The following is a 24,768-nucleotide window of genomic DNA, read 5'->3' as shown; positions in this document are numbered from 1 at the left end:
AATATTTTTGATGTTCGTATGTTACTTAGTATTTAGAGAAACACTTTCACACTTCATTTGGTATGTCCTTGTGCAATATGAATAAGAAATGAAACTATTAAAGATCATTTCGATGTATTTCGTATGTTGCTAGGTAAATAGGCAATGTAATAGTCAGAACCAGAAGGAACATTCCGGGAGGTGCTTATGTGTTAACTAAAATGCGACATATGCAAACACTCGTTGTTAGAAGGCGTTGTAAAGCCAGTAAAGTAAGGGCGTGCATTTTAAATTGTATTTGAAGTACAATTCATATAGTATGTGCGGCTCTAATTTATAATTCACTATTCGAGGTTGTCAAAGATAATCTTTCCTTTACATATAACGGATAACAACTGGTATTCAAGTCAACATAAAGATTGATGAATACGGTCTCTTTCAAATGGAACGCAAGGCCGCCTTGCAGAGCTGCCGGTTGGCTAGAAAACGAATGAATTGATCATTCATACGTTTCCAATCAGGATGCCTTGCCTATGGGCTGCTGATAAAACGGGTTTGCTACTTTTAGTCAGCCTGTTAATCCGACAGCGTCCCCATCTTTTCATCCTTTAAAAACACCATCCGTGTTACGGCTCAGCTTGCCTCCTTTCGGTGATGAGCTGTTCTTTTATTTCATTACTATCATTGTTGTGGTGTACCAGATATAACATGTTTTTGTTCACATTTATGAGCCCCCCAGTTGACTGAACAAACGCTTTTGAAAGGCGTTCGAATGCAATTAAGCTTTCTGTATTGAGAGAACAGAACAACATTTCACTTCTGAAGCAACTTTTCTTATCAGGGTGTATTTCTAAAAGTTCCTTGCTGATAAATAATAAGACAACCCTGTTCATGCAACTAATAAAAAAGATGAATGGTCCATCACACGGCTGCAGCTGCCTAATATTCTCATCTCTGAAAATACGCCCTGATAATCAGCAGAGTCACTCACGGCAACACGTACCTGGGTCTCAAGAACAGCGAGAGAGACAAATTGAACACCCATCACACGGCTGCAGCTACCTAATATTCTCATCTCTGAAAATACAAGCCCTGATAATCAGCAGAGTCACTTACGGCACCCCGTACCTGGGTCTCAAGAACAGCGAGAGAGACAAATTGAACACCCATCACACGGCTGCAGCTACCTAATATTCTCATCTCTGAAAATACAAGCCCTGATAATCAGCAGAGTCACTTACGGCACCCCGTACCTGGGTCTCAAGAACAGCGAGAGAGACAAATTGAACACCCATCACACGGCTGCAGCTACCTAATATTCTCATCTCTGAAAATACAAGCCCTGATAATCAGCAGAGTCACTTACGGCACCCCGTACCTGGGTCTCAAGAACTGCGAGAGAGACAAACTGCACACCCATCACACGGCTGCAGCTACCTAATATTCTCATCTCTGAAAATACAAGCCCTGATAATCAGCAGAGTCACTTACGGCACCCCGTACCTGGGTCTCAAGAACAGCGAGAGAGACAAATTGAACACCCATCACACGGCTGCAGCTACCTAATATTCTCATCTCTTAAAATACAAGCCCTGATAATCATCAGAGTCACTTACGGCACGCCGTACGTGGGTCTCAAGAACAGCGAGAGAGACAAATTGAACACCCTAATACGAAAAACCTACAAGCTGGCACTGGGGCTTCCACCGACGACGTCGACGGAGAAGCTACTCAGCCTGGGCATCCACAATACTTGGGAGGAACTAGTAGAGGCCCACAAGACCAGCCAGATAGAGCGACTCAAGCTCACCAGCACGGGTCGGGACACGCTAATAAGACTGGGCTACCCAGTCGAATATGAGTCTACAAAACAGCGGGTTCCTCTACCCCTGAGGGAGAAGATCACGGTGGCCAGCATCCCAAGAAACATGCACCCTGAATACCACAGAGAAAGGAGGCGAGCGAGAGTGAAAGATCTACGTAAGGCCTACGAAGGACCAAAACAAGGACAAGTCCGATACACCGACGCGGCAAAGTACAAGAACAGAGCGGCCCACGCTATCAGCGTGATCAACGGCCAAGGACAAGAGGTAGCTGCGGCCTCGGTAAACACACCAGACATCGACTGCGCGGAAGAAACGGCGATAGCCCTGGCGGCCACCACGGGCCAGCGAGAGGAAGATCTAATCACAATCATCACCGACTCACAAACAGCATGTAGAAATTACCAAAAGGGCCACATTTCCAAACAAGCCCTGAGCATCCTCGAAAAACGAGACAATTTTCCATAACTGTACATTGTCTGGGCCCCGGGACACGTGTCCCTGGAGGGGAATGTAGCGGCTAATGCCGCTGCCCGAGATCACATTCTCCGGGCTATCCCACCAGGTTCACGAGCACCGGTAGACCAACAAGATAGCGTCCCGAAAAGATACGCCGATATCCTGAGCCACTACAGGCTGGGTAGGAGGATCTATCCACGCCCGCATCCCCAGCTGACAAGAGAAGAGGCGGTGATCTTCCGAAAACTACAGACCGGCACATTCCCGCACGGCACCCTGCTACACGCCATGTACCCTACGAGCTTTACCCACAAATGCGCTTTCTGCTCTACGCCCAATACACTCTACCACATGGTATGGGAATGTCAACAAAACGCATCGACATCACCCATCACCGGACCAACCGTCGAGCAGTGGGAGGCCCAGCTGACAAGCTCGAGCCCTGAGGACCAGCATCGCCTGGTGAGCAGGGCCAAGTTATCAGCTCAGGCCCACGGCATCCTGGACTAGGGAAGCCGCCCACCTCGGACGATTTTACCGTCGGCTCATTTCTACTAATATAGTTTATTCCTCCTCCTCTGAAAATACGAAATGATTGGCATGCATAAAGAGTGGCCCTTTCGTCTTATGGAGAAGAAATAACAACCATATCAAGATTTAACGTTGTGCTTGGACTAATTTGTTTGGGGCCCCTACAGTGTCGGTCAGCCACAGGGAGGGCTGCTCTGTAGTCTAGGAGTTTCGTATGGAGTACAACCAAATGGCCTCTTAATTTTGCATATTTTCGTTTCTCTGTGCATTTCAAGTAGCTACTATTCATTCTTCCAAATTTAATTGCTTTCACCTCAAGAAGTAATTTCTCCATTTAATAATACTAACCCAAAACCTGTCCTGAAAGTTGATTTTTGGTCCTCGGAAAAATCGACCAATTTCCTTGCCAAGCTCCCATAGTTGCAGTCAGCAAGGAGTTAGATGGCCAACAATAACAACAATGCCTCCTTGGATGGTGCTCAAATTATCGGAGGGCGCGACAAATTGGCGCGGCACAGCACTCAAGGCTAATGGTGCTGGGCACAAGGAACAGCGCTCTGGCGGTTACGAAAAGTACCTTCCAAAAGAACTTCTTGGGCAAGTTGGTGCTTAGATTTTCAAGGTATACTTTCTGGCACAAGATAGATTTCTTGAAAAGGGACAGAAGAAAGGAAGACAGTGAAGCGCCAAACTATCAACTGTTATTGACAGCCTGAACAAACGTATAGAAGAAAAGACAACTTCCGCTCATGGGCAGCGAGCCAAGGTGTGACAGAACAACATGGTCATGATAACATACTTTGGATAAAGCACATTTCTGCGGAATATAATACAATAGATGTATCGCTGACACAATCAGAGCCTTTTTTTCAAACATAAAACGCTTCCAACAACTCCCTTCCAGCTTGGTACCTACTTTTGCCTAGAATCAATACTTGTTCAAAGCGTGGCGTACAACGACAGGCTTTGCAGTGCGCAGGAAGATGCGCCTTTTCACACTTTCCGATACTATTAGCGTGCTCCCTCAGTCTGTCATTAATACAGCGTCCCGTTTGTCCGACGTATGACTTGTCCCAACCTGATTCTTCTGATTCTTGGCAAAAGAAGGGACCAAAGTGCAGGGAGTTGGAAGCGTTTTATATTAAAAAGAAAGGCTCTGATTGTGTCAGGGATGCATCTATCGTATTATATTCCGAAGAAATGTGCTTTATCCAAAGTATGTTATCCTGACCATGCTGTTCTGTCACACCTTGGCTTCCTGTGCATGAGCGGAAGTTGTCTTTTCTTCTATACGTTTGTCTTTTCTTCTATACGTTAGCGGATATGGCTTCCGCCATATCCGCTAACTACGGTGTGCACGCACCGTCTCCTTAGATGGTACTTGCTGGCTGTTAAGAAGAAAACAAAAAAAGACACATTGCCAGCCCCGCAACTGTGTCAATGTGGCTATGATAGCATATACGTCGCCATATTTGCCCAAGTGATATTTCGTTCCAGCTAGAATTTACGTGGGATATAAAGCGCCATTTGGTTTTCAGTACCTCAAAGTGATCTCAACACCTCAAGTAGGACAGGTGTGGGAGCCACAGGTGCGCAGAGACGCGCTCGCGCTCGCAGCGGTTTTTCCCAGGCACCCAGATGTAGGTATCCTTAAGCGGGCACTGAACGCTGAGCTGTTTTTGTGCTTGCTCTCACGACTGATGAGCCTGAGAATCAGCTGCATAAAATTTAGTAAGCCGCCTAGGAAAACAAAATGGCCATTCGTATTGCGTTCTTCTAGGCAGCGCATCTAATATATTCGGCTGTCCACCTTGCACACACGGGATTGCTCTGTACGCGTATCTGTTGACATCACGAGATACCGGCCACCTTAGCCTGCTCACAATATTATCGTGAGTAGCGTCTTCGCAAGTACATTTGACCTAAAAGTACAAAGTAGCAACCAGGGTTTTACAGGTTTTTATTCTTTCACTTGTGTTACACTCGGTGCACTATGATTCCGGATGTGCGACTAGAAATCTGCGAGGCTGAGGCTCTGTATGCGTTCACTCATGAAAGCTCGTAAAGATTTGGGGAGATATGGTAGAGTTAAATAGCATGGGCAGACGAAGCACGCGGTGACTATTCACTGGAGAACCGTGCTGTCCTGCCCTGAATGCTTGGCCCGAACCATAATTCTGGCTGAGGTGAACATTCGTCCACATAAGGACTGCATCAACTAGGCGAAAAGGCACAGCGTCATGAATAATTGCCACTGTTAACGTATTGCCTGCAGTCATGTGGTATGAATACGCAGGTGTAGCGATAAAAAACGCGTTTGAATAAATGTCCCGCACTGCATTTGCCCCTGTCTATGTATATAGAATCATAGTTTGACTGGCCCTTGACATTGAGGATCAACATATGGCATCCCTCCTACAGTGCATTAGCTTTCTTTTCTTTTTTTTTTGGGGGGGGGGGGTCGTACATGACGGTGGGTAGCCACTATGTATTTAAGCTGTTCCATGGCACTAGTGCATAACCAAGACCGCTGTATCTTCTGGATAGGCTCGTAGCCGTGGCAAGGTCCGCGATAGTCCATCCTTCTCGTGGATGCCGGGTGGGTTGGCAATTTGTGCTTAGTTTCCAGTCACTGGCACGCGGCATGAATAACACGCAGGTGCAAGTGCTGCAAGCATTGATGATGAGCCGTCGCGCCGACTGTATGCCTGACGTAATTCTGAGACGATTTGACACGGTCAATGAGAAGCATAAAGTATTTCCACCTGCTGGAGGTGCTTCTTTGTTCCGCATCGGACACTCCCTGCGAGGCAAATCGCAGACAATGTAAGCGTCGCAGCAAGCCCATGACGTAGCCACGAGCTGCAAGGATTGCTACCGGAGTACGGACCTCTTACAGAAAAAAGGGGAATCAAGGCGACCTCAGCAGCTATAATGGCAACGCCAGCGTACCTCATCGTGTTGCACCAGCCAAGGGAACAACCCACCCCTCCACATCATCGTTTGAAGACCCGGGAAAATCGCTGGAGATACACGAAGTGGTGGCAGCGTTCAACGATTGAAACTCCGACGACAAGCTTTGGCAGTGTATTTTCGCTCGAAGACGCCATCAGAACCAGATTAGGGAATCGTAAGTCTCCCCCCCCCCCAAAAAAAAAAACATGGGACCTTTCGCCCAGCAACTTCTTGAGCACCCCCACGAGCGTCGTTCGCAAACAGAAAGCTGAAGTGATGCTGGAATGCTGTATGCAGTTCCGATACAAGAACATCGCGATGCGATCAAAGCAAGTGACTCGCCTATTTCACACAGCGATCCTGATATGTCGGGAAAAAAAAGAAAGTCCGCTTCCTGATGAGAGGTGTGAAACAAGACAACTTTTCGCCAGATTAATCGGCAACCCGACCAAGACCATCTTGAAGTTTACAACTACGCCCACAGTCATTGAGGAAGGAGACCCTGGATATGCGTACAAAGGAATACATCTGCCCAGTGCCAAGGCTTAATTACGAGGTCCCAGCACTAGGTTTTAAAGACCATCAAAAAATCATTAGGGCTATCATAAGTAAAAAGCGGTGTAAGCTGTTCCCTGCATGTGGCCCAGCCTCAAGTAGGTTTCCATGGCCGACTTTGTGAAAGGAGAAATTCCGCGGTCACCGGGACCTCCCGAGGTGCAGCTCGAACCACCGCAGCTCCAGCTAGAAACATTGACATACGCGGCAGGCACTGCGACCAGCTCCCCCCCCCCTCGCCCCTTCCTCGGCCCCGCCTGTGAGCCTGCAGAATGCTCCAGGAAGAATTCCCCTTGGCATGCCCCAGACCACCGTCCCCTTTTGCTACCACGGGGGAGAAGTATGCCACATCTACCGCTGGTGCCCACATCACTAGATGGGACTACGAAGGTTCTCCATCAATGCACTCCGTTCACAATGAAGTGGTCAATTTCGCGACATCACTGACTACCTCGCTTAAGAGCAGCGGCATCCTCAACAACCTTCCCGTTCGTCCTCACCACAACGCTACATCCCGCTACAGCGTCTACCATGCATTGGTCCAACTGGTGGGCCTGATCCGTGAAACTGAAAGCTGCCATCGGTATAAAGGAAGTTACTGTTCGTCTAAATGCTCAGGATCCTCTGCTGCTGATGAAGCTGACGCAGCGACCAATCCGTCGACCTAGCCACCACACGCAGCCACCCAAACTAAGCCTTAACGAAATGAAAACTGCGCGTATGGAAGCCTTCATGACACGGCAAAATATGGCTGAGGAAACACGACGCAGCCGTCACTCGGTACCGCGACCTAACTGCAATGCAAGACGGGCGCTCGACCTCGACTTGCTTCTCGACGGCCATGAGGTCACCGCACTTGTCGACTCAGGAGCCGACAATTCTGTACTCACTTGATCCTTTATTGCCACGCTCAAGAAGTTCAAGAGTGCATGGGACGGCCCTCAAATTCGCACGCCTGATAACGCCGACCGGAATATCTCTGCAAGGTGACATTGCTGCGCATGACTGGACTTACCCTGACACCTTCCGTATCCTCCAACAGTGTTCACGAGACCTATTACTCGGCATGGGCTTCCTCAGCCAACACGGCACATTCATCGACTTCAGACCTAACTCGGTAACACTACCCACGGACCAAGCGATATCGCGGTATAGGATGCTCGCTTACCGCTCCTTGAATGTGCTCGAAGGCCAAGGAGCATCCCGCCTCGCTCCAGCGCCATTTGTAGGAAATGTCGTCTAGGTTGAACATTATCTACTGCTCGGCTGCCTAGCAAGAGAACTCGCTCGACTATTTCGTGAATAAGCCTTCACTTCCGTGCCATAGCTCCGGCCATAGTTTTCCGCTACAGTTCCCGAGCCCGCATCCGGCAGCATTAGAGGTCTACCTAAGAGTAAGCAGCAACAGTTTAAAGGTTTTCGACAATGCAGAGGCTGCCTTTCGATATGTCATTGAGGACCCCAGAAACACAAGTCGCAACGCATCGCATAAGAACCGAAGAAGGCGCTCCATCACTGTATCCTAGCCGGTACCGAGTTTCAACCCAAGAATGGGAACAAAGAGCCTAAGGAACAAGTTGATTAAATGCTGCACGACGAAATCATCCAGCTGTCCAAGAGTCCGGAGGCGTGTCCTGTAGTTTTAGTGAAGACGGGAATGGTGCCCTGCGCTCTTGCGGCGAATATTATCGTCTGGACAAGATCGCAACAAGGACGTATACTTCCCCTCCTCAAAGATATACGACGTGTTGGACCGCCTCTGCAATGCTATATATTTTTCATCGATGCATCGCAACACAGGTTACTGTCAAGTGGAAGCTGACAAAATAAATCCGGAGAGGATGACTTTTCTCACGCTTGATGGTCACTGCGAGTTCAAGGTCATGCCACTCGGGTTGTGCTCGGTACCAACAACTTTCCAGCGCATGATGGAGATGGTGTTAGCATAGCCGAAGTGACAGACCTATATCGCCTACTTGTATGACGTCGTCGTCTTTGTCGCGAATTCGGACGGTCAGCCTAGGCGCGCCTTATGATTGTACTAGAGGTCGTCAGGTGATCAGGGCTCACTCTGAAGCCGGATGGTGCCACTGAGCTTAGATGAGCTTCGTTCACTAGGCCACATCATAAGCAAAGCTGGAGTCCATCCTCATCCACAGAGGGCGTCACCTTCGCAATACTGTGCTATCCACGCCTTCCTTGCTCGCCCAAGCTGTCGCCGGTGTCTCTAACTTGGCCTCGGTAATCGCTACGATAAGACTGATGAATAAAATGCAGTATAAATTCCACAGGAAAAGATTGATAGGGATGTGTTTTAAACCTACAACCCCTCGCCCAGAAGCCATGGGCCTTACTCCCAAGGCTAAACCAGCACCTCATAATTAACAGGGCTGTGCACTCTGCTTTACGACTTCATCCTACTTCAAGCGAAATTTCCATTGCCAAGCCCCGCCTGTCGAAAGCGGGGACGTCAACATCACCACAGCTTACTCGGTAGCGTCCGCATACCATTCTATGGCAGTAGGGGAAGATAGCATGACGTCACGGATCGAAGACCACCGGCCTTGTCCTATCTAGGAGGCGTCGACCAAGCGTCACAACACACTAGCTTGCCCTCGAGGACTTCATCACTCGAATAACCACTCAGCGGCATTCAACTGCATTTAATGCTTTCGCATTCGTGACTCATAAGAATTGCTTAGGTGTCCTCGGAATTTTTTTTTCAAGCGAAGCATGCATTAGCTCACGAGTTTCCATAGCGATCCGGGCACGCAAAACTCAGTTGATGCCAGAGCAGAGCAGCTGCGCGAAAAGGCAGTTTGATGAGTTGACAGCTGCGCCGGCACTGGAGCGTGAGTCATTAGCAAGGATTGCAGCTGCATAGGCGCGCGCTCAAGCCACGCGCGCCACCAATCAGAGCTGTTGCGCTTCCGCCGTGGAGGGAAACGGCAGGAAAGGGTTTCGTGCGCGTGACGCCAGCCTCGTTTCCATTAGGTTCATTCTCAGAAAAAGAATAGCACGGCCACGGCTTCAGCGTTCCCTGAAGAGCTGGCAGCTTTCCACGAGTGGCGCCGAGAACTTGCTCGTGGAAGGACTAGCTGACGGCGCTGCGATTTAGCCGTTGGAGCCGCCCGAGCCCAGGCCATCAGGCAACAACGAGAAGATCCCGAGCTGAAAAAGCGGGATGCCGAACCAATACGGCACCGCGTTACCTGTGAGTTACAACCATGACGAAGGTCACGTGCACGTAGGACAAGCTTCGCTTTACCCATTTTCCGGTAGGCGAAGGGTTGGTATGTTATTTCATTCTCTCTTGAATTGATGGTAAATAAAGGTGTTCTCTTGTTGAACGTGATGCGCCTACTCTATACCGAGTAGTACGGTTGCGAAATCATCACAACAATGTGACCTGTAGAAATAAGCATTTTCGATGTACAAAGTACTTCGTTGTAAAAGCTTTTGACATATACAGCTCAGGTTGTCTTACAGCGAAGCAGTTTATGGCTAGGTTCTGGCAGATCTCGTCTCCGTGACCATAGATTAACATTTATTCATATGTGGGCCCATCCCGAAGGAAGTGCAATGCCAGACCGACCCAAGGCGGAGGTAAAGCTGGCGTTAAGCATTCCCCATAAGTGGTCCAATCCCGAAGATAGTGCAATAGCCCTCGTTCAAAATTATAACATGTCTCTGGGCATCTCGGCAACAATCGCCGATTATAGCGTTTGTTGGTTTTTTCATTTGTTGAAGTTGAGAATGAGAGGCCAATATGGTTAATAATTCCAAATTTCACGCAAGCATACGTCCTAGCACTGCGAAAACCGTGATGCGTATCTCACTGTGCTGTGACGTTTCGATTTCGGGCTCCGTTAATGTTTTAAAAAAGGCAGATCGCGCTTCATTATATGAAAATTAACATGGCCCTTGTGCGGAATATGTGCTGAGATGTGACGCTTTTGAGTCTTCGTTTAAATCTTCTTTGTTGCGAGCGACATTCTGTGTAATTACGTATCTCCGCAATTGGCAATTTATTGTATGACACTGGGAAATGTAGTTCAGGTGTTGTGTAGATGTACCCCAAAAAAATTTTGATGGCCGTGCTCTTGGGAAGTTGAGAAATGAGTTTATTACGTTTCAAGAGACGGACAGTGGAATAGAGAGAAGAAAGCCGACTATCGTGAAAACTAATTTGGCAGCCGGGCACACTTGTTAGCTGTCCAAACTAGTCAACATGTATTATGCATCGCCACTGAGAAGTAAAATGCAAAAGAGAGAAGTAATCGCACAGTGGCTTCGAAATGCAGACTGTGAAATCCTTCTGCAAAAGTTGCTTCAGAGCTTCGAATTTATTAACCACTTATGCTGCCTCCGTAGCTGCCTCCGTAGCTGCCTCCGCCGAGGCCTGCGGCCATGCTGTCCCCGCTGCCGCCGTAAAAGGGTGAAAACGGGACCTGCTGTTGCTGCTGCCAGTAGGTGCTCGACCCTCCATACCAGCCAGGGTTGCGCGAGATGGTTACCGTTCCCCTTGCGAAGAATGGCAGAGAATACTGCATGAAAGTGAAGAGACCAATGAGCTCCGGTACTGCCACAGTTTTCTCTGCGGAACCGAGCAGTAGCATTAAAAAATTGCATTTGCAGGTCGCTCAATTGAGAAAACTTACGTAAGAGGTGAATAATACGCCATAAATTGGAAGCCCCCAACTAAGCGTATGTATACAAAATGTCGCACGTGTCCTGAAGTTCAAATTTTACGGCTTGTTTGTGCGATGTTGTTTCGATAATCCAAACGCGTTTTCCTAATGCTTCACCTCTCAAGTTTTCTCAAGCGCTATCAGATTCCTCACAGAAGCAAGCTTTTGAGTTATTAATAACTGTAACAGTTAGTTTGTCCCCCAACACTGCAGGTAGTTGGAGCTGGAATAAACGAAAACGAGAAAATGCTCGCAAGTAAAATGTTGCACCCGAAAGACTGGCATCCAGAAAATGAAGGCTTCTTTTCTGATACCGTAGACGTTCAAACCAGTTTGCATCAAACTGCTGTCATCAATGATGTTGTTTTTGCTTGTTACGAGTGTAAGAAAAGGTCATATAAGCCTACTTATTGCAACATTTACGGTATTTATTACAAGAGAAAAATCCACGTGGCCTGATATACAAAATGCAATTCTCGTCCACTACAGGGTTGCTTGTTCTGGACTCCGAGATGGGTGCACAGACGACACTGCTCGCAGAATCTGTGTGAAACGCTAAGCTTTCCCCTAAATGCCCAGCTGCGTTTCTGCACGATAGCTCAATGGTTAGCGTACTCCTCTCCTATATATGACGTGATTTCAATTACCAGTGGAAGTGGTTATGCACTTTTTCTTCCTCTTCACGCTGTTGCAGATCCTACAGAGCTAGGGATGGCAGAGGAACCTCTACAACGACAAAAACAACTATTGCGGCGTGAATACGCGGCCATTGTCAGTGCAACAGATATGCGGACGTTCAAGACAAACCCGTTTTCGAACATTGAACTGCTGTAATAGTAACCGAAAACCAATTTTGCTGTTTACTATAATCGCATACCCCGCCTTGTTTCTTACTAGCCGTCGCAAGCCATGTGGCATTTCCATGCTTCTGCCTTCTTTCACACTCGTTCTTTGCAGCCAGATATTACCAACTCCGTAATTTGAATGCAGTCTCTCTTAACTTTCCGAATTTTTCGAAAAATTGGCGAGCAACACTGAAATTTGTGATGTGTGAAGCACACCCTTTCGTGTCGTAGAGTTTAAAGGAGGGTAAATACAGAAGCGGTAGTTCCTATCGGAACTTTCATGAAGAAAAGTTGTTTTCCTGTTCGCAATTGCATATACGTATAAAGAAGAGGCAACGAAGGCGGAAATATAACAGTTAACGAAGGTGAAATATTTATATGAATAAACTACTGAACTGTCAAAAAAAAGCATTAGCGTTTACATATATATGGGGGGATAAACTTTAAGTTTTCAGGAATATTCAAAAACAGCCTGAGGCAGATAGCGTCACTCTTGCCCTTGAGCTGGATGATTCGAAGACGCGGGCAATACTAGCCCGAGAAATGAAAACACATGTACGACTAAAAATGAACACATGCACGCAATAAAATGATCTGCGCAGTGACCTTGGTAAATAATTACTTTGCTGGACACAACATAGTTTACAAATTGTTGCTGGTGAGTATGCAACACATTTTCACATGAAATTATTCTCCAGGATGAAATCAGTTTCGAAATATAATTTCAACAAGTGTGGGACACCATAACTAAGCATTCCAGTCACTTATGTGGTTCAGTGCAGAGAAGAGCATTGTCTTTAAAAACGCTGTTTACAATATGTGTCATAAAGGAATGTATTACTACGGTAATTAGTGAATTTTTAATGCGTTGAATACCTCTATCGAGTTCTCCTGCAAATAATGCCCGCCTCCCTGTCTCAAGAACCAAAATGATATTACGAACAACTGGCCATTCTTTTTAAAAACCTACAAACTGAAGACGGGCCTGCACGCATATATATATATATATATATATATATATATATATATATATATATTTATTTATTTATTTATTTATTTATTTATTTATTTATTTATTTATTTATTTATTTATTTATTTATTTATTTACATGTATATATGTGTGTGTGTGGTTGTGTGTGGCCACGGGGTTCTGTTAATTGCAAAAGTGGCTATAGTTACTGCGCTCCAGTATCTAGAGCAGCACATGGAGCTTACAGCAATAAAATCGGTGCAACGAAGTGCGTCTTATGTTCAAAGGGATCCAGTGGATCTCGTTGTTCTCTAAAGTACAAGGACTTGAGCGACATACACAAAATGAAGCACGGCTAAAGGTACATGACGTATTTGGTCACTCCGACTTTCTGTGGAGCATTGTTGGAGACCTGCCCTATAAATCAATCTCATATAAAACCCCTATTTTTCATAACCTATAACAGGGTTGTCCCATGCACTATACGAAAACATAGAGCCTTTTATGTGAGCTCCCTAAAGTTTATGTGTTGAATATAGTCACCGTAGAACCTTGTCGTTTTTTTACGGTAAGGTGTTCTACATGGTATGAGAAAATGTGGGTTTCCTATGGGATACCATTGTATTCTATAGAGATTACTTGGTGTTTCAGCAAGCGCTTTCAAAAAAGTTTGTTTTTAATTGCTTGTAGCAGCCATATGGCTCAATTAAAGTTAATGATCTCGTCCACTTGAAGAGGCGGTCGTTAGCTGTATAAAAAATTTTAATACATAGCCGACTAGCTAACAAAAATTAATGAATTAAATTTTTAAGTAACTACCTTGTGGCACATATTGAAATTCACCAAGACTATCCGGGGAGTTCGCAAGGCTGATCCACTTGGAACAAATTCTCGCTAGTTCTCGCATGTTATATTGGAGAAATTATTTGGGATTGGTTGACACGTCATCACACGTTAAAGTGAGGGCCAACCCCGAAGATAGTGCGGCAAAAGATTTGAGTTCGACGCTCCTCCTGCTCCCCGCCCTCGAGGAGTGGCGCAATAAAATGAGCCGCGCAGTGACTCGGCCCGCACTGTGTCAATCATCGACTGCAACAGGAGGTCGAATCTTCTTCCAACTTTGTCAGTTTCGGCATCAAAAACATCGGTGTTTGCGAGCGCCTTGTGACGTACCCACTCGCATTTCAAGCGTGAAACTTTCCGCGGAGATGACTATGTGTCTAACAAGATCTGAAACTGCGCTTTTCACGGGGTCGAAAATTTCATTGCAGTTGGCATTTGGGCAACGTAGACGAGGCAACTTTGAAGTATCGAGCAGGGCTAAATTGGTGTGCCACGTACGTTGCGCTTGGCTTTCCTTGAGTCAGCCACGCCAACTGTACCAGTCCAATACATTTAGAGCCCTATAAGTTTCAATCAGGCGACCTTTTCAGCAATTTCACCAGACTGAAAATATAGCAATATTGTACATATCTGTTCGGCGAATTACCTTCGCAGTTCGAGGTTCGCTCGCGTCATTCGTAAGTTTAAGCCAGGATGTTTAAACCTCCTCTGCTGCGTAATACTAGCGATATTCACTCAAATACACAAATATTTCGGGGGGGGGGGGGGGCTGTATACTAATATTATGTACTAAGATTCATCGGCACTCAATAACGCTCCTACTTGCGCCCACATGTACTCGCACTCACTCACTCGCGTTCATACTCGCCTTCATTCATAGTTGCCTAATAGGGATCATACTCGCATCCACTCGCCCTCTCCAGCGCTTACGTTAACGCTCAGTTCCTTTGTACCTCACGGAGACGGACTGACTGGCGTTAACCGGCACTCATTCCTCCTCACTCTCAGGGTAACTCGACCTCCCTGGTCCTCATTCCTCCATTGCAATCGACATCAAATTATATTTTCTTACGTGATGTTTGTGAAATCAGTGGGGAGGGGGCTCAAGTAAGTGCGGCCACAAGTGAATATGCCGACCTATGGCTTCGTCTACAACCGACCTATCTCAGCGATAATGTCAATTTTAGTGGCCTTATTCATTTTTCCCCACCTCCGTATTATCTTACGTATCCTCGTCGACTAGTTCACTCTGTTTTTTTATACAATTCTCTTTGTAGCTGTCCAGATGTGCACGGCAATTTTTACCGTTGACATTCTTGATTTAATACAAACAAAGCCGCAGTCCACGGTGCGCCATAAGGAAACAAGCACATCCAACTACGTACCGCGAAGAACTATGTCTAAATTAATCGTTCCTGAAAGTGAGCTTGAAGGTAGGGTTCAGGCAGGATTGCTCAAAACTTAAGAAAAGCCCTTTTTTTTGTTTCTCACAACGTATGGATAAGAGATGTCGTATCCTCCGCCCTTGATGCCGGTTTTGATTGAAGACCCGCCGTAGAATCCTCCCTGGAAAAAAGTGACAATTATTAGTGGCCGCGCGATGTCACTTGCGTATTTTACTTCTAAAAGTGCAATATTTGTTTGAACACATAATAGATCCCCACCATCCGCTGTCTGACGCCTTCGTTCACTTTTTGGACAGTGCTCCCTATTGAAAATCCAGGTGCTTTTCCAGAAACAAAAAAGAATATATTTATACTGCAGATCTTCCTCTTTCTTGAAGCTATGCATGTCATTCTTCATCCCATTGCTCTTTGCGCAGTAACTTTTTCTCAAGCTGCTTTCTTAACCTCCAGGTTACTGCCCTCTAACTCAATAACGGCAGAAAAGCAATGACTTTGCACCTTTCTCTTCAAGCACAGCGGTAAGCTATCGGTCCTGATGTGGTAACTTTGTATAAACAAACACGAGTTACGAGTTTTTAAATACGCTCCGTTAACAGCTACAAACCAGCCTTCTTGACAGGTGCAGCTGGTTAGCGCGTGAAAAAATTCAGTAGGATAACTCACGGTATGCGAAATACAATTGTGCAATCTGCAGCTTCCGGCTTTTCAAGCCCTCTACCTATGTGTACCGGCTTAGGCGATATTAATAAACTGCATAGGTGGATAAAAGATTGCCAGCGTTACGAAGAGCGAGTAATCTGCTGCAAAGCTGCGCGATTTCCCATTGGTCAAAGGGCAAAACATTGCCTTGCTGTTTACTCATGGCTTCTTTTAAAGCGTACTACGCTGAATATTTATCCTGTGTCTCCAGTGTGCCTACAAAATACTGTTACAAGAAGAGCCCCACTTTGTAACTACGTATACAGCACAGTTCTGTCCTGCCACTGCGATGACCAGGAGTAACCACATCACGTGCAAATGATCTCCCGAAAGAGCACGCATGTGTCGTAGGCACGTTGACATAGGTATATCGGTAACACATTTGGCGGCGTTCAACTCATCCACTTGGCGAAAGACAAACTTCTGCGTGCTTTGTATTAATCCATAATGTTTCACCATACCATACCATGCCACCAGCAGCAGCGGAGCAGCCGCCATCAGCCGATTTTAGAATACTGCACCAGCGTACACCAAGCTATATGTGCAGATTCTCTCAAAACGCTATTCTTTCCCTTCCTTTGCCGCAGTTGCCTTTCTTCGGCACACATTCTGCTACTCCGACAAACGATGACCTATAGAATCGGTTGCCTGCTTACCACGTTACGACAGCACATTTACTCAACTTTTTTTCTTCTTTTAATCAACTACAACAGCTACCCTGGTCTACCTTCTAATTGCTACCACTTTTTTTCTTCGTCTTATTGTTAAGTATGTCATTCTTGGTCACAGTGAGATAGTGATGAAATACGTGGTGCACACAGGAGCTGGTACACGAACGGCGCCCGCGCGTTCCACGTCTTTCTGTGCCCTTGTCTCTTCGTGCGCTATAACTTCACCATGTAACTTCACCATACCTTCACCAGAAACTTCACCATGTCATACCAACGCGCCCAAAACGCTACGTTACTGAATTTTCTGTCTCTGCATTTGACTTCTTGTCAAGCTTCTACGTCACTTTAACAAATCAATAATGGCTTGGAACATTTGTAGAAGGGGCATGATCTATCTATCTCTCCTAAATTTATCAATTCTTTTTATTAGTATTGCATTTCAGCTGCAATTAAATCACTGTCTTTTATCTAACGTGTAAATTTAGTAATCATATGCAGAACTGTAGTAGAGAGTGTACATCTTGTTGTACTCACTTGAGCATAACTTCTGTCGACAGTGATTGCCCCGAGAACTGCAAATTCGAGAAATATTTTATTAGTTAACGTGCATGCACCCGGTATGGCGAGTGTATAAAAACGCTGTGCCGAAGTTCACTAAAGAGAATGAAAAACAACAAAGAGCTTGATTTTTTGTTGCAATGTTCGTCAGTGGGAGTTGGCACCGTTACATTTTATTGCGATGACAACGTACAATGCATCTGGGCTCACTCGACTAATTTTACGCACCTTGTTTCTAGCACGAAGGCCTATTACACGCAAGCAAGTTTGTGAATATATCATTAGCCCTAAGTAATGCGCTGCCATATTAAGTACTTTCTTTATCCGTTCGGCTTTTCACACCGAATGTGTGTTCCCTAAATTCTTTTAAGTCAACAATGAAATTAAAGGCCCATGAGAGGTAACTGTAACTGAAGATAAACGCAGTGTTCTTGAGCTTCGACACCTGATATGTTAATAGTTGCAGTGATTGATATTGCGTATTATCGCATATTTGACATTTTTAGGATTACGTGTTTTAATGTCCACTATGCAAAGGAGCTGAGAATTACGACATTGCATAAGCTGTTGAAGTAAAGGGCTGCTTGTTGAAATAAATGACATTCTGTGACCCGGCTTTGGATACATTTAGGTATGGTGTTAAAAGCTTATCTGATGGCTTGATTCAGATGTTAGAGATATGATTCTCCCGGCTACTCATATCACTTGTCAATAGTACAAAAACGCATACAAGATAGAGCGAAAATAATGCTTTAATAAAGTTAAAAATAGTGTTTGCGCATGCAATCACACGTGCATAGCAGGTGCAAAAGCTGACAATGACAACTTGTACCAGTCAAACGACATCACATTCGAGCTATTCGGGATATTTAAACAATTTGTAACTCGGACACACACCTCCGGTGATAGCTCATGCATGCCTTTGAAAGAGCCCCTTGCCTGGTTTCCGCGCCTTTTAGATTCGCTTCTACTCAAAACATGCAGGCATCTAATGTCAGCATTGTCATTTGTACGCATTCTGTTCTTGAGTAATGAAACAGCGATGATATACTTACGCTGCCCATTCTTCGTGAGAACTATTTTTTTTTTCAGATATATTCTGGTTGGTGCATCTTTATATGTGGACTTACCCGCATGTAGGTATATTCATTGGTCAGATGCATTCGTGATATAGAAGTGAGGTGAGCTTGCCGTTTGCAATACATTTTTGAGGAGCCCTCCAAGATTTCTCAACATCTCGAATGGAATTCCATTGAATTCTGGGGTTTTACGCGCAAAAATCACGATTTGAGTATGAGGCACGCCGTAGTGGGGAAGTCCGGATTGATTTTGACCACCAGGGGATCTTCAACGTGCCCCCAATCTATGAGAGGCGGATGCTTTTGCAATTCCTCCCCGTTAAAATCAGGCCGCCGCGGCCGGGATTTATCTCGAGATCTCGTGCTTAGCAATGCAATACCATAGCCATCAAGCCACCACTGCGGGTGCTTAGGTTCTTGGGCGTACGGAATATCATTGCAATAACAGAAAGGCATTACCTATAATCTTAGAGCTGAGAATTGTAATCGCTTAAATATTTATCGATTGCACACGCCTGTTTCTGATTTACACCTTGCGTTGCTTGTAACTTATGCGACAGCTTTATCGCAGTTCTTTTGTGGCCAGCTCACCAAGGCATTACGCCCTGCTCAATCCGTGGTTTCCTGCATTTCCCTGAGCCATTTAAATTTATTCCGCTGCCGCATGCCCGCTTCGATATCAAAACTTGTGTATTTCGCCTAATTTTGTAATATTGACTGTCTACATACAAGTAAAAGAACTTTGTTTTTCAAAATTACCACTACAAATTACCATTTTCGTTTTCACTGATTCGTCTTTGTGAATCATGATGCATCGTTACGTTTTTCTGCGTTTAGAAAATCCGTTGAAATATTTATTCCATCATACAAAGAATCATGCCATCTTACGAGCTAAACTGCTACCGTTTGAGCGTAGTGCTAGCGTGCTGGTGTAGGTCTAAGGGCTGTGCATCTGCAAAGATCTAGAAACTCGGAATGTGTCCGCTTCAAAGGCTATGTCCACATTTGTGGACACGGCTTTCGGTTGGTAGTTCTGTCGTGCCGTTTGATGGGCAAAACTTAGAAGCGAACATTGAATATATATATATATATATATATATATATATATATATATATACGACAGAGTTCTGGCATTACAATACCACTGGTAAGGAGGGCGCCTTCGTCCTCGTTAACGGCAGATGAAATTACGCATGACTATCTTCCTATGCAAAACGGCCTAATATACATTTCCTTTTTCTTTCGGTGCGGTAATTCACTGCTCACCTTTAAGAGTTGCCATTTATGTTGTACGCGCCGTATCTTATGCTTACAACCTTTGAGCGAGACTTAAGGAATGCGCTAAATATTGTACGTATTAATTTGTAGGGGAAAACGGCATATATTACCATTTGAATAAGTATAGAATTAGTGACTCGTACAACGAATAGATGTTCGGGCTTTTCTGTCGTCTTACTAATAGTTTTCAAATTCACACAGCTGGCATGTCATATCTCGTGCCGCGTGCTCAAGGTACTGGAACATTTGGTTAGCACCAGGGATAAATGGTTGAAATATGATAAATAATAAAAGAATAAAACATGATGCGTATAATAGCAAGAATCGACGAACACAAGGCGGCCAGCGGCCGGTCACGCGATGTCGGTGAAAGGAACGCGTCCAATGCCCATGATTTGCTTCGCGCGTCAACGTAAAAGCAACGCTACTTTCGATTGAAAATCCATCATCTCGGAATATCTACGAGATCTATACGCAATCCTGCGAGCTGAACGGTTTCAATTTTGCCTCGAACGACAAGCACGGTGAGGCGCGCAACGCGCCAGCGCCCTGCTATCGCCCGAACCTCGTTGTCTGATCACCGTGTCTTTTGCGTTGAAGTAATGTGTACTCACGTGCGAGCAAGGTTGTGAAGAGCGCGTGCCGCATCATTCTATCCCGAGCACCGTGCGACGTAATGGGACCTAGAAGAGCTCGGGCCCGTTTCGAAGGATAAGCTCGCTTTAAGTAGCTGTAGCACTCGGAAACGGTTTTGAGTCGCACTCGCGGACTGTCAAGAAGTTTGTTCGTCTGCGGATGCTTGCGGCTCCCTGCATACACTTTTCCTTTTGGGAGCGGGGGGGGGGGGGGGGGGGGGGCATTGGTGAACTGGTACGTGCGCTTCTGAGCGCACTTACGGGCCCGCTGTAATTGGTTTTTCTTTTCAGCTGTCCAATGAGGTCGCACGTGTTGGGGGAGTGCGCTTTTCAAAAGACTCGACAGCGTTCGCATGCAGTTTCAGTCGAGATTCGGAGAACTGAAGTACTTCCGCGCACCTTGGAGAAGATATAACTGCCTCCAGTTACACGCGGTGCGTCGGACGCTTTAATCTTTAATGCGGTTTTAATCCGTTAAATCATGAATAACGCGTACAGCCAGCGAAAATTCCGGGAGACGCACTGCTCCTCTACCGGAGATATGCAGGCTAGGTAGGAGGCGTAAGATTGCTTGAGTTTGCCACAAACACGAAACGTTTTAACTCCAAAATTCGTCGCGTGTGCTGACACCTAAGACAAGCTGCGCTATGGCGATTATTATTATTATTATTATTATTATTATTATTATTATTATTATTATTATTATTATTATTATTATTATTATTATTATTATTATTATTATTATTACCTTCCCAGCTGAGCAGTGGATCAGCAAAATTTGCCGGGATTAAAGAAGGCCCTGAAAGCAATGATAAGAGTTTTCAAATGGATAGAGTCTCTTATGCGCAGCATGATCCCTGCCAAAATTAATGCAGTACTATGTTCTACCTACTGTTCTCATGTTCCTTCTTTTTTCTTTTGTTCTCGATACGCTGTAACTTTGTTTATATCTTCTTCCATTCTTACTCCATTTAAGCTATTGTTGTGCGCTACGTATTTTCATCTGAACATTGAGGGTTTAGGGCAAGCCTTTCTTTGCCTCTTCTCCCAACTTTCCGGGTGCTGCCGCTGCTGATGTGGTCTTGCTCACGCAACGCCGCTGGGTTTGGTGCAACACCACCAGATGGCGCCCGTTTCCACGCATCCTGGCCGGTGCCACCGCGGCAGCATTTCGCGGTTTGTGTGTATGGCACATGTTGGGCTTGCTTTTCTATGCGACAAGAATGCAGATACTGGGCTGCGAAGGTAGCGTGCTGGGCTGTGATACTGTAAGCATTACAGTTGCCCATAGCTTGAAGAGAGCGCTTGGAGCTGATGTCTCAACAGCATGCGGGCCACAAATGCAGAATGATCACGTAAACACGAGCCAGCAAAGTAACTCCAAAGCGTGCACAAAGCGTCGTGGACACCCAGGTCCGAAAGAGGCGTCGCGCGGAAAGGGAGCGTGTTCACTGCGCAGCGGAGACGCCCCTGCTCTGACGCAGGAACCGGGCGGTGACCGGCAGCGTTGTTTGACCGCTCTCCTTGTTTATAGGAAGTTGTGATCACTGGTCTTCCAGCACTTGACACCGATCAAAATTCGGCATGCGTCCACAGTCGCGGCAGTGAAGTTTACAGTGAATAAGTCGAATTTTGATCAGTGTGAAGCGCTGAAGAAGTCCCGACTGCAACTTACGCGAGGGATTATTGAAGCCGTTATCATTACAAGGGCTTGCAGCACATGTGTTAGGGCCCAATGTTTTGAAGTCTTCACAGGAAGTACAATTTCTTGAACACTTCAACCATGCGTGAAAGAATTGCACATGTTTTATGACTAATGTTGGTGTGGTCGCCGCTCGATGTGACGTTTTGTGGCGTGCTTTTACGATATTATCGGATGCTTTCCTGTGACTACATATTCCATGCAATCTGCTAATAAAACCAGATGGTAGTGAACACGTTGTTTCTTATTTTGGCAAGCCCAGCTGTTTCTTCCTTGCCTTGTTACGCTGTAGCAGTTTGAAAATGAAATACCAATTCGCCCAATCCTCAACACCAGTAGCATTGCGTATCTTTACAGGTTTTTCTGACCTGATTGGCTGACAGGAGGCGAGGAGCACGCAGCAGTGGAGAGAGTTCCAGTAGGGCCGAGTTAGTCCAGTAGAAGCAGTTTGCACTACGGAAGGTACCAGAATACGCGGGAAATGGGCTATGGGACTCGGAGGGCTACTGGCTGCGGCAACAGCGAGCAGTGTGTCCAGCTCGGCTGCAGCGTAAACAGACAGGTTTATCATCAGCTGTTCTCCATTCCGAAGAGTTTCTGGAACGATGAAAGGCGCACGATCACTGACGAGGCCTGTCCGCGGAGACTAGGGTGGTGTCAACAGCGTTCACGGCGCAGGCAGTAGAGAAGCGACCGAGGTTCGCATATTCCTGCGAAGCAATGGCCGGCAATAATGAAACAACCGGCGTCGAAGTCTCGGATACCGTTGGTTTAAAAGAAGCCGGTTATGCGACCTCAAGTTCTCGGCTGACGATGTCCGTCACGTCGTTGGATGTGAATGCTTGACAAGGAGCTGCCTCGCACGACGACGCTGCAGCGGAATTCGGTAGACGCTTGAACTGCGGCGAGATGCGCCGGCATTTCGCTTGCTCTAGACGACGGCACTCTTCGATCACGCTGTCTACGGTGGCCACGTTGATGAAAACGAGCAGATTGAACGCGTCGTCAGCAATACCTTTGAAAAAGTGGGCAACCTTGTCAGTCTGGGACATCTTGTCAGCTTGTAGACACAAGGCCAGCATGTCACGTGTGTACGACAAGTATGGCTCAATTGACGCCTGGTTACGTACCGCCAGTTGCTTCTTGGCGGCAAGCTGTCGACAAAACGGGTTGCCGAAAAGGTCGTGAAGCTGGTGCTTGAACGCGTCCCAGCTGGTGAGATCGTCCTCCTGGTTCTCAAACTAATGCGAGGGGTTCCGCCGAGGTAAAATATCACGTCGGCCAGCGTTATAGTTGAATCCCAGCCAATCTCTTTGCTGACTCGCACGCACATCCTGAGCCACTCATCCGCATCAACGCTGCTCGCCCCTGAAAAGGCCTCGGGATCGCATGCATTCTACGACGGCGATAAACGGGGTAGTGGTAGCAGGCGTAGCTGGCGGCGACGTTTAATCGCCTGGAGGCATGTCAGTAGATTCTAGGTGGCGTCCGCTGCGAAGCTGCGTCGTCATAAGTACCCACCACCTCCACCAAATAAATGTTACGTAAAAGCGCAGTAGCTAAACTGTTTACAGGGTGTATACAGCGGGTAGCAAACATTGGCCAACATGGAAGCCAGCCGACATTGAGCAAGGCACGTCGTCGTGATCAGGTAACCAGTGGCCGCTTATGGGTACGTCCCACTAATGCAAGGGTCTACATAATCGTCTTCAAGTAGCGCGTAGCATTATTATGCACCTTTCGTAGTTTTTTTTTTCATTTCTCTAATTATTATCTAAATGAATGCGTTCAAACACTGTGTAATATGGTGGTAGTGGTGGCGGTGTTGATGTTGCTACAGGCACTATAAGCCTGGCAGACATGGCCGCCCATTGCTCCACCCAAGTGTCTTTTCCTGCGCCAGATATGCCACCATGTGTCCATCAGTCCTGCGTATCAAATAATTGTGAGAATGATGCGTGACACTTCCACTGCTATTTTTTTTTTGACGGTGGTGTTGGGAACGAGCGAGCGTGGTAGCGCTCGTGGGTGCTATAGAAAACGCCCGGAAAAAGAAGAAGTCAAAGTAGGAGTCGTATACCGCCTCCTGCTTCAAACATGAATGACTTTATTGCAAGCATGGAGAAAATAATGGTACCCCTTATTTCCTCAGATGACACTATAGTCGCTTGCGGAGATTTCAATATTGACCTTTTGAAACAGAATTGTTAGGTATACATGTTCTTACCTGAATCACTATATCTAAAAAATGTCATTTCTTCTCCGACATGTATTACAAACCACTCCGAAACTCTTATTGCTCACATCTTGTGTAATTTTGAATTTTATTGTATCAGCTGGTGTTTACGATGTTGCCGTTGCAGATCACATCCCCACGTTCCTCTGCTTACCTCGCAAATACATGTCCTCCTTGTGTAATGCACGCGATAGAAGATCTTCTTGTATAAATTATGCAGAAGTACGATAATTGCTGCAATGCGTAGACATTAAGAAATATTTGATTTAAGTGATGTTTATACTCAATGTGAAAAATTTATTCAATGTATCTGCTATGCCATTAAGCAATCTACAAGGGTATATGTGCACCATAAGTACGAGCGACTAGTGTGTCCTTGGACAAGCAATACTGTAATACAAACATTAAAACAGAAACACTTTTTTTACCGTAAGTGGAGGCGCAAGAAATCAAATTCATAATACAGAGAGAGCTTTAAATACTTTAGAAATAGCTCAGTTCGTATGATTAGAAAATCTAAAAAGCAATACTACACCAACCTTATTAGGAACGAGAGCGGTAATACAAAAAGGATATGGGAAATCATAAAAGAAGTTAGAGGAAAAAGCGAAACACAGAGCATTCAACCTGATATACCAGACACAAGTTGCTAATAATTTTAACTATTATTTTGCTAACATAGGAACGAATTTAGCTAACCAGATTTTATCCTGTAATCCCGTACCTGCCCTACCTAGAATAGTTGACAACGACTTTCACCTAGACGAAATAACTCATTATGAAATTACATCAAATGCCTCTAAAGAAAGCGGCTACTCATGATGGTATATTCACTAGGATTTTAAAAGACAA

At 45.8% G+C, this 24,768-nt stretch overlaps 1 protein-coding gene across 1 annotated transcript; it reads right to left on the bottom strand.

The window, feature by feature from the left end:
• Positions 1–10,405: 10,405 nt before the first annotated feature.
• On the bottom strand, positions 10,406–20,079 carry LOC135899056 (keratin, type I cytoskeletal 10-like). The gene is made up of 4 exons (XM_065428300.1): positions 19,958–20,079; positions 16,963–17,000; positions 15,144–15,218; positions 10,406–10,849 (listed from the first exon to the last, which is right to left on the bottom strand). Exons 1-4 carry the CDS (start codon positions 19,992–19,994, stop codon positions 10,652–10,654), a joined length of 348 nt encoding a protein of 115 aa, XP_065284372.1. The 5' UTR covers positions 19,995–20,079; the 3' UTR covers positions 10,406–10,651.
• Positions 20,080–24,768: the final 4,689 nt, after the last annotated feature.

Source organism: Dermacentor albipictus, chromosome 7, assembly GCF_038994185.2.
Source record: "Dermacentor albipictus isolate Rhodes 1998 colony chromosome 7, USDA_Dalb.pri_finalv2, whole genome shotgun sequence".
In the NCBI taxonomy this organism is placed as follows: Eukaryota; Metazoa; Arthropoda; class Arachnida; order Ixodida; family Ixodidae; genus Dermacentor; species Dermacentor albipictus.
Note: the sequence above shows the minus strand (reverse complement) of the source record. Positions and strands in the feature narration are given on the sequence as shown.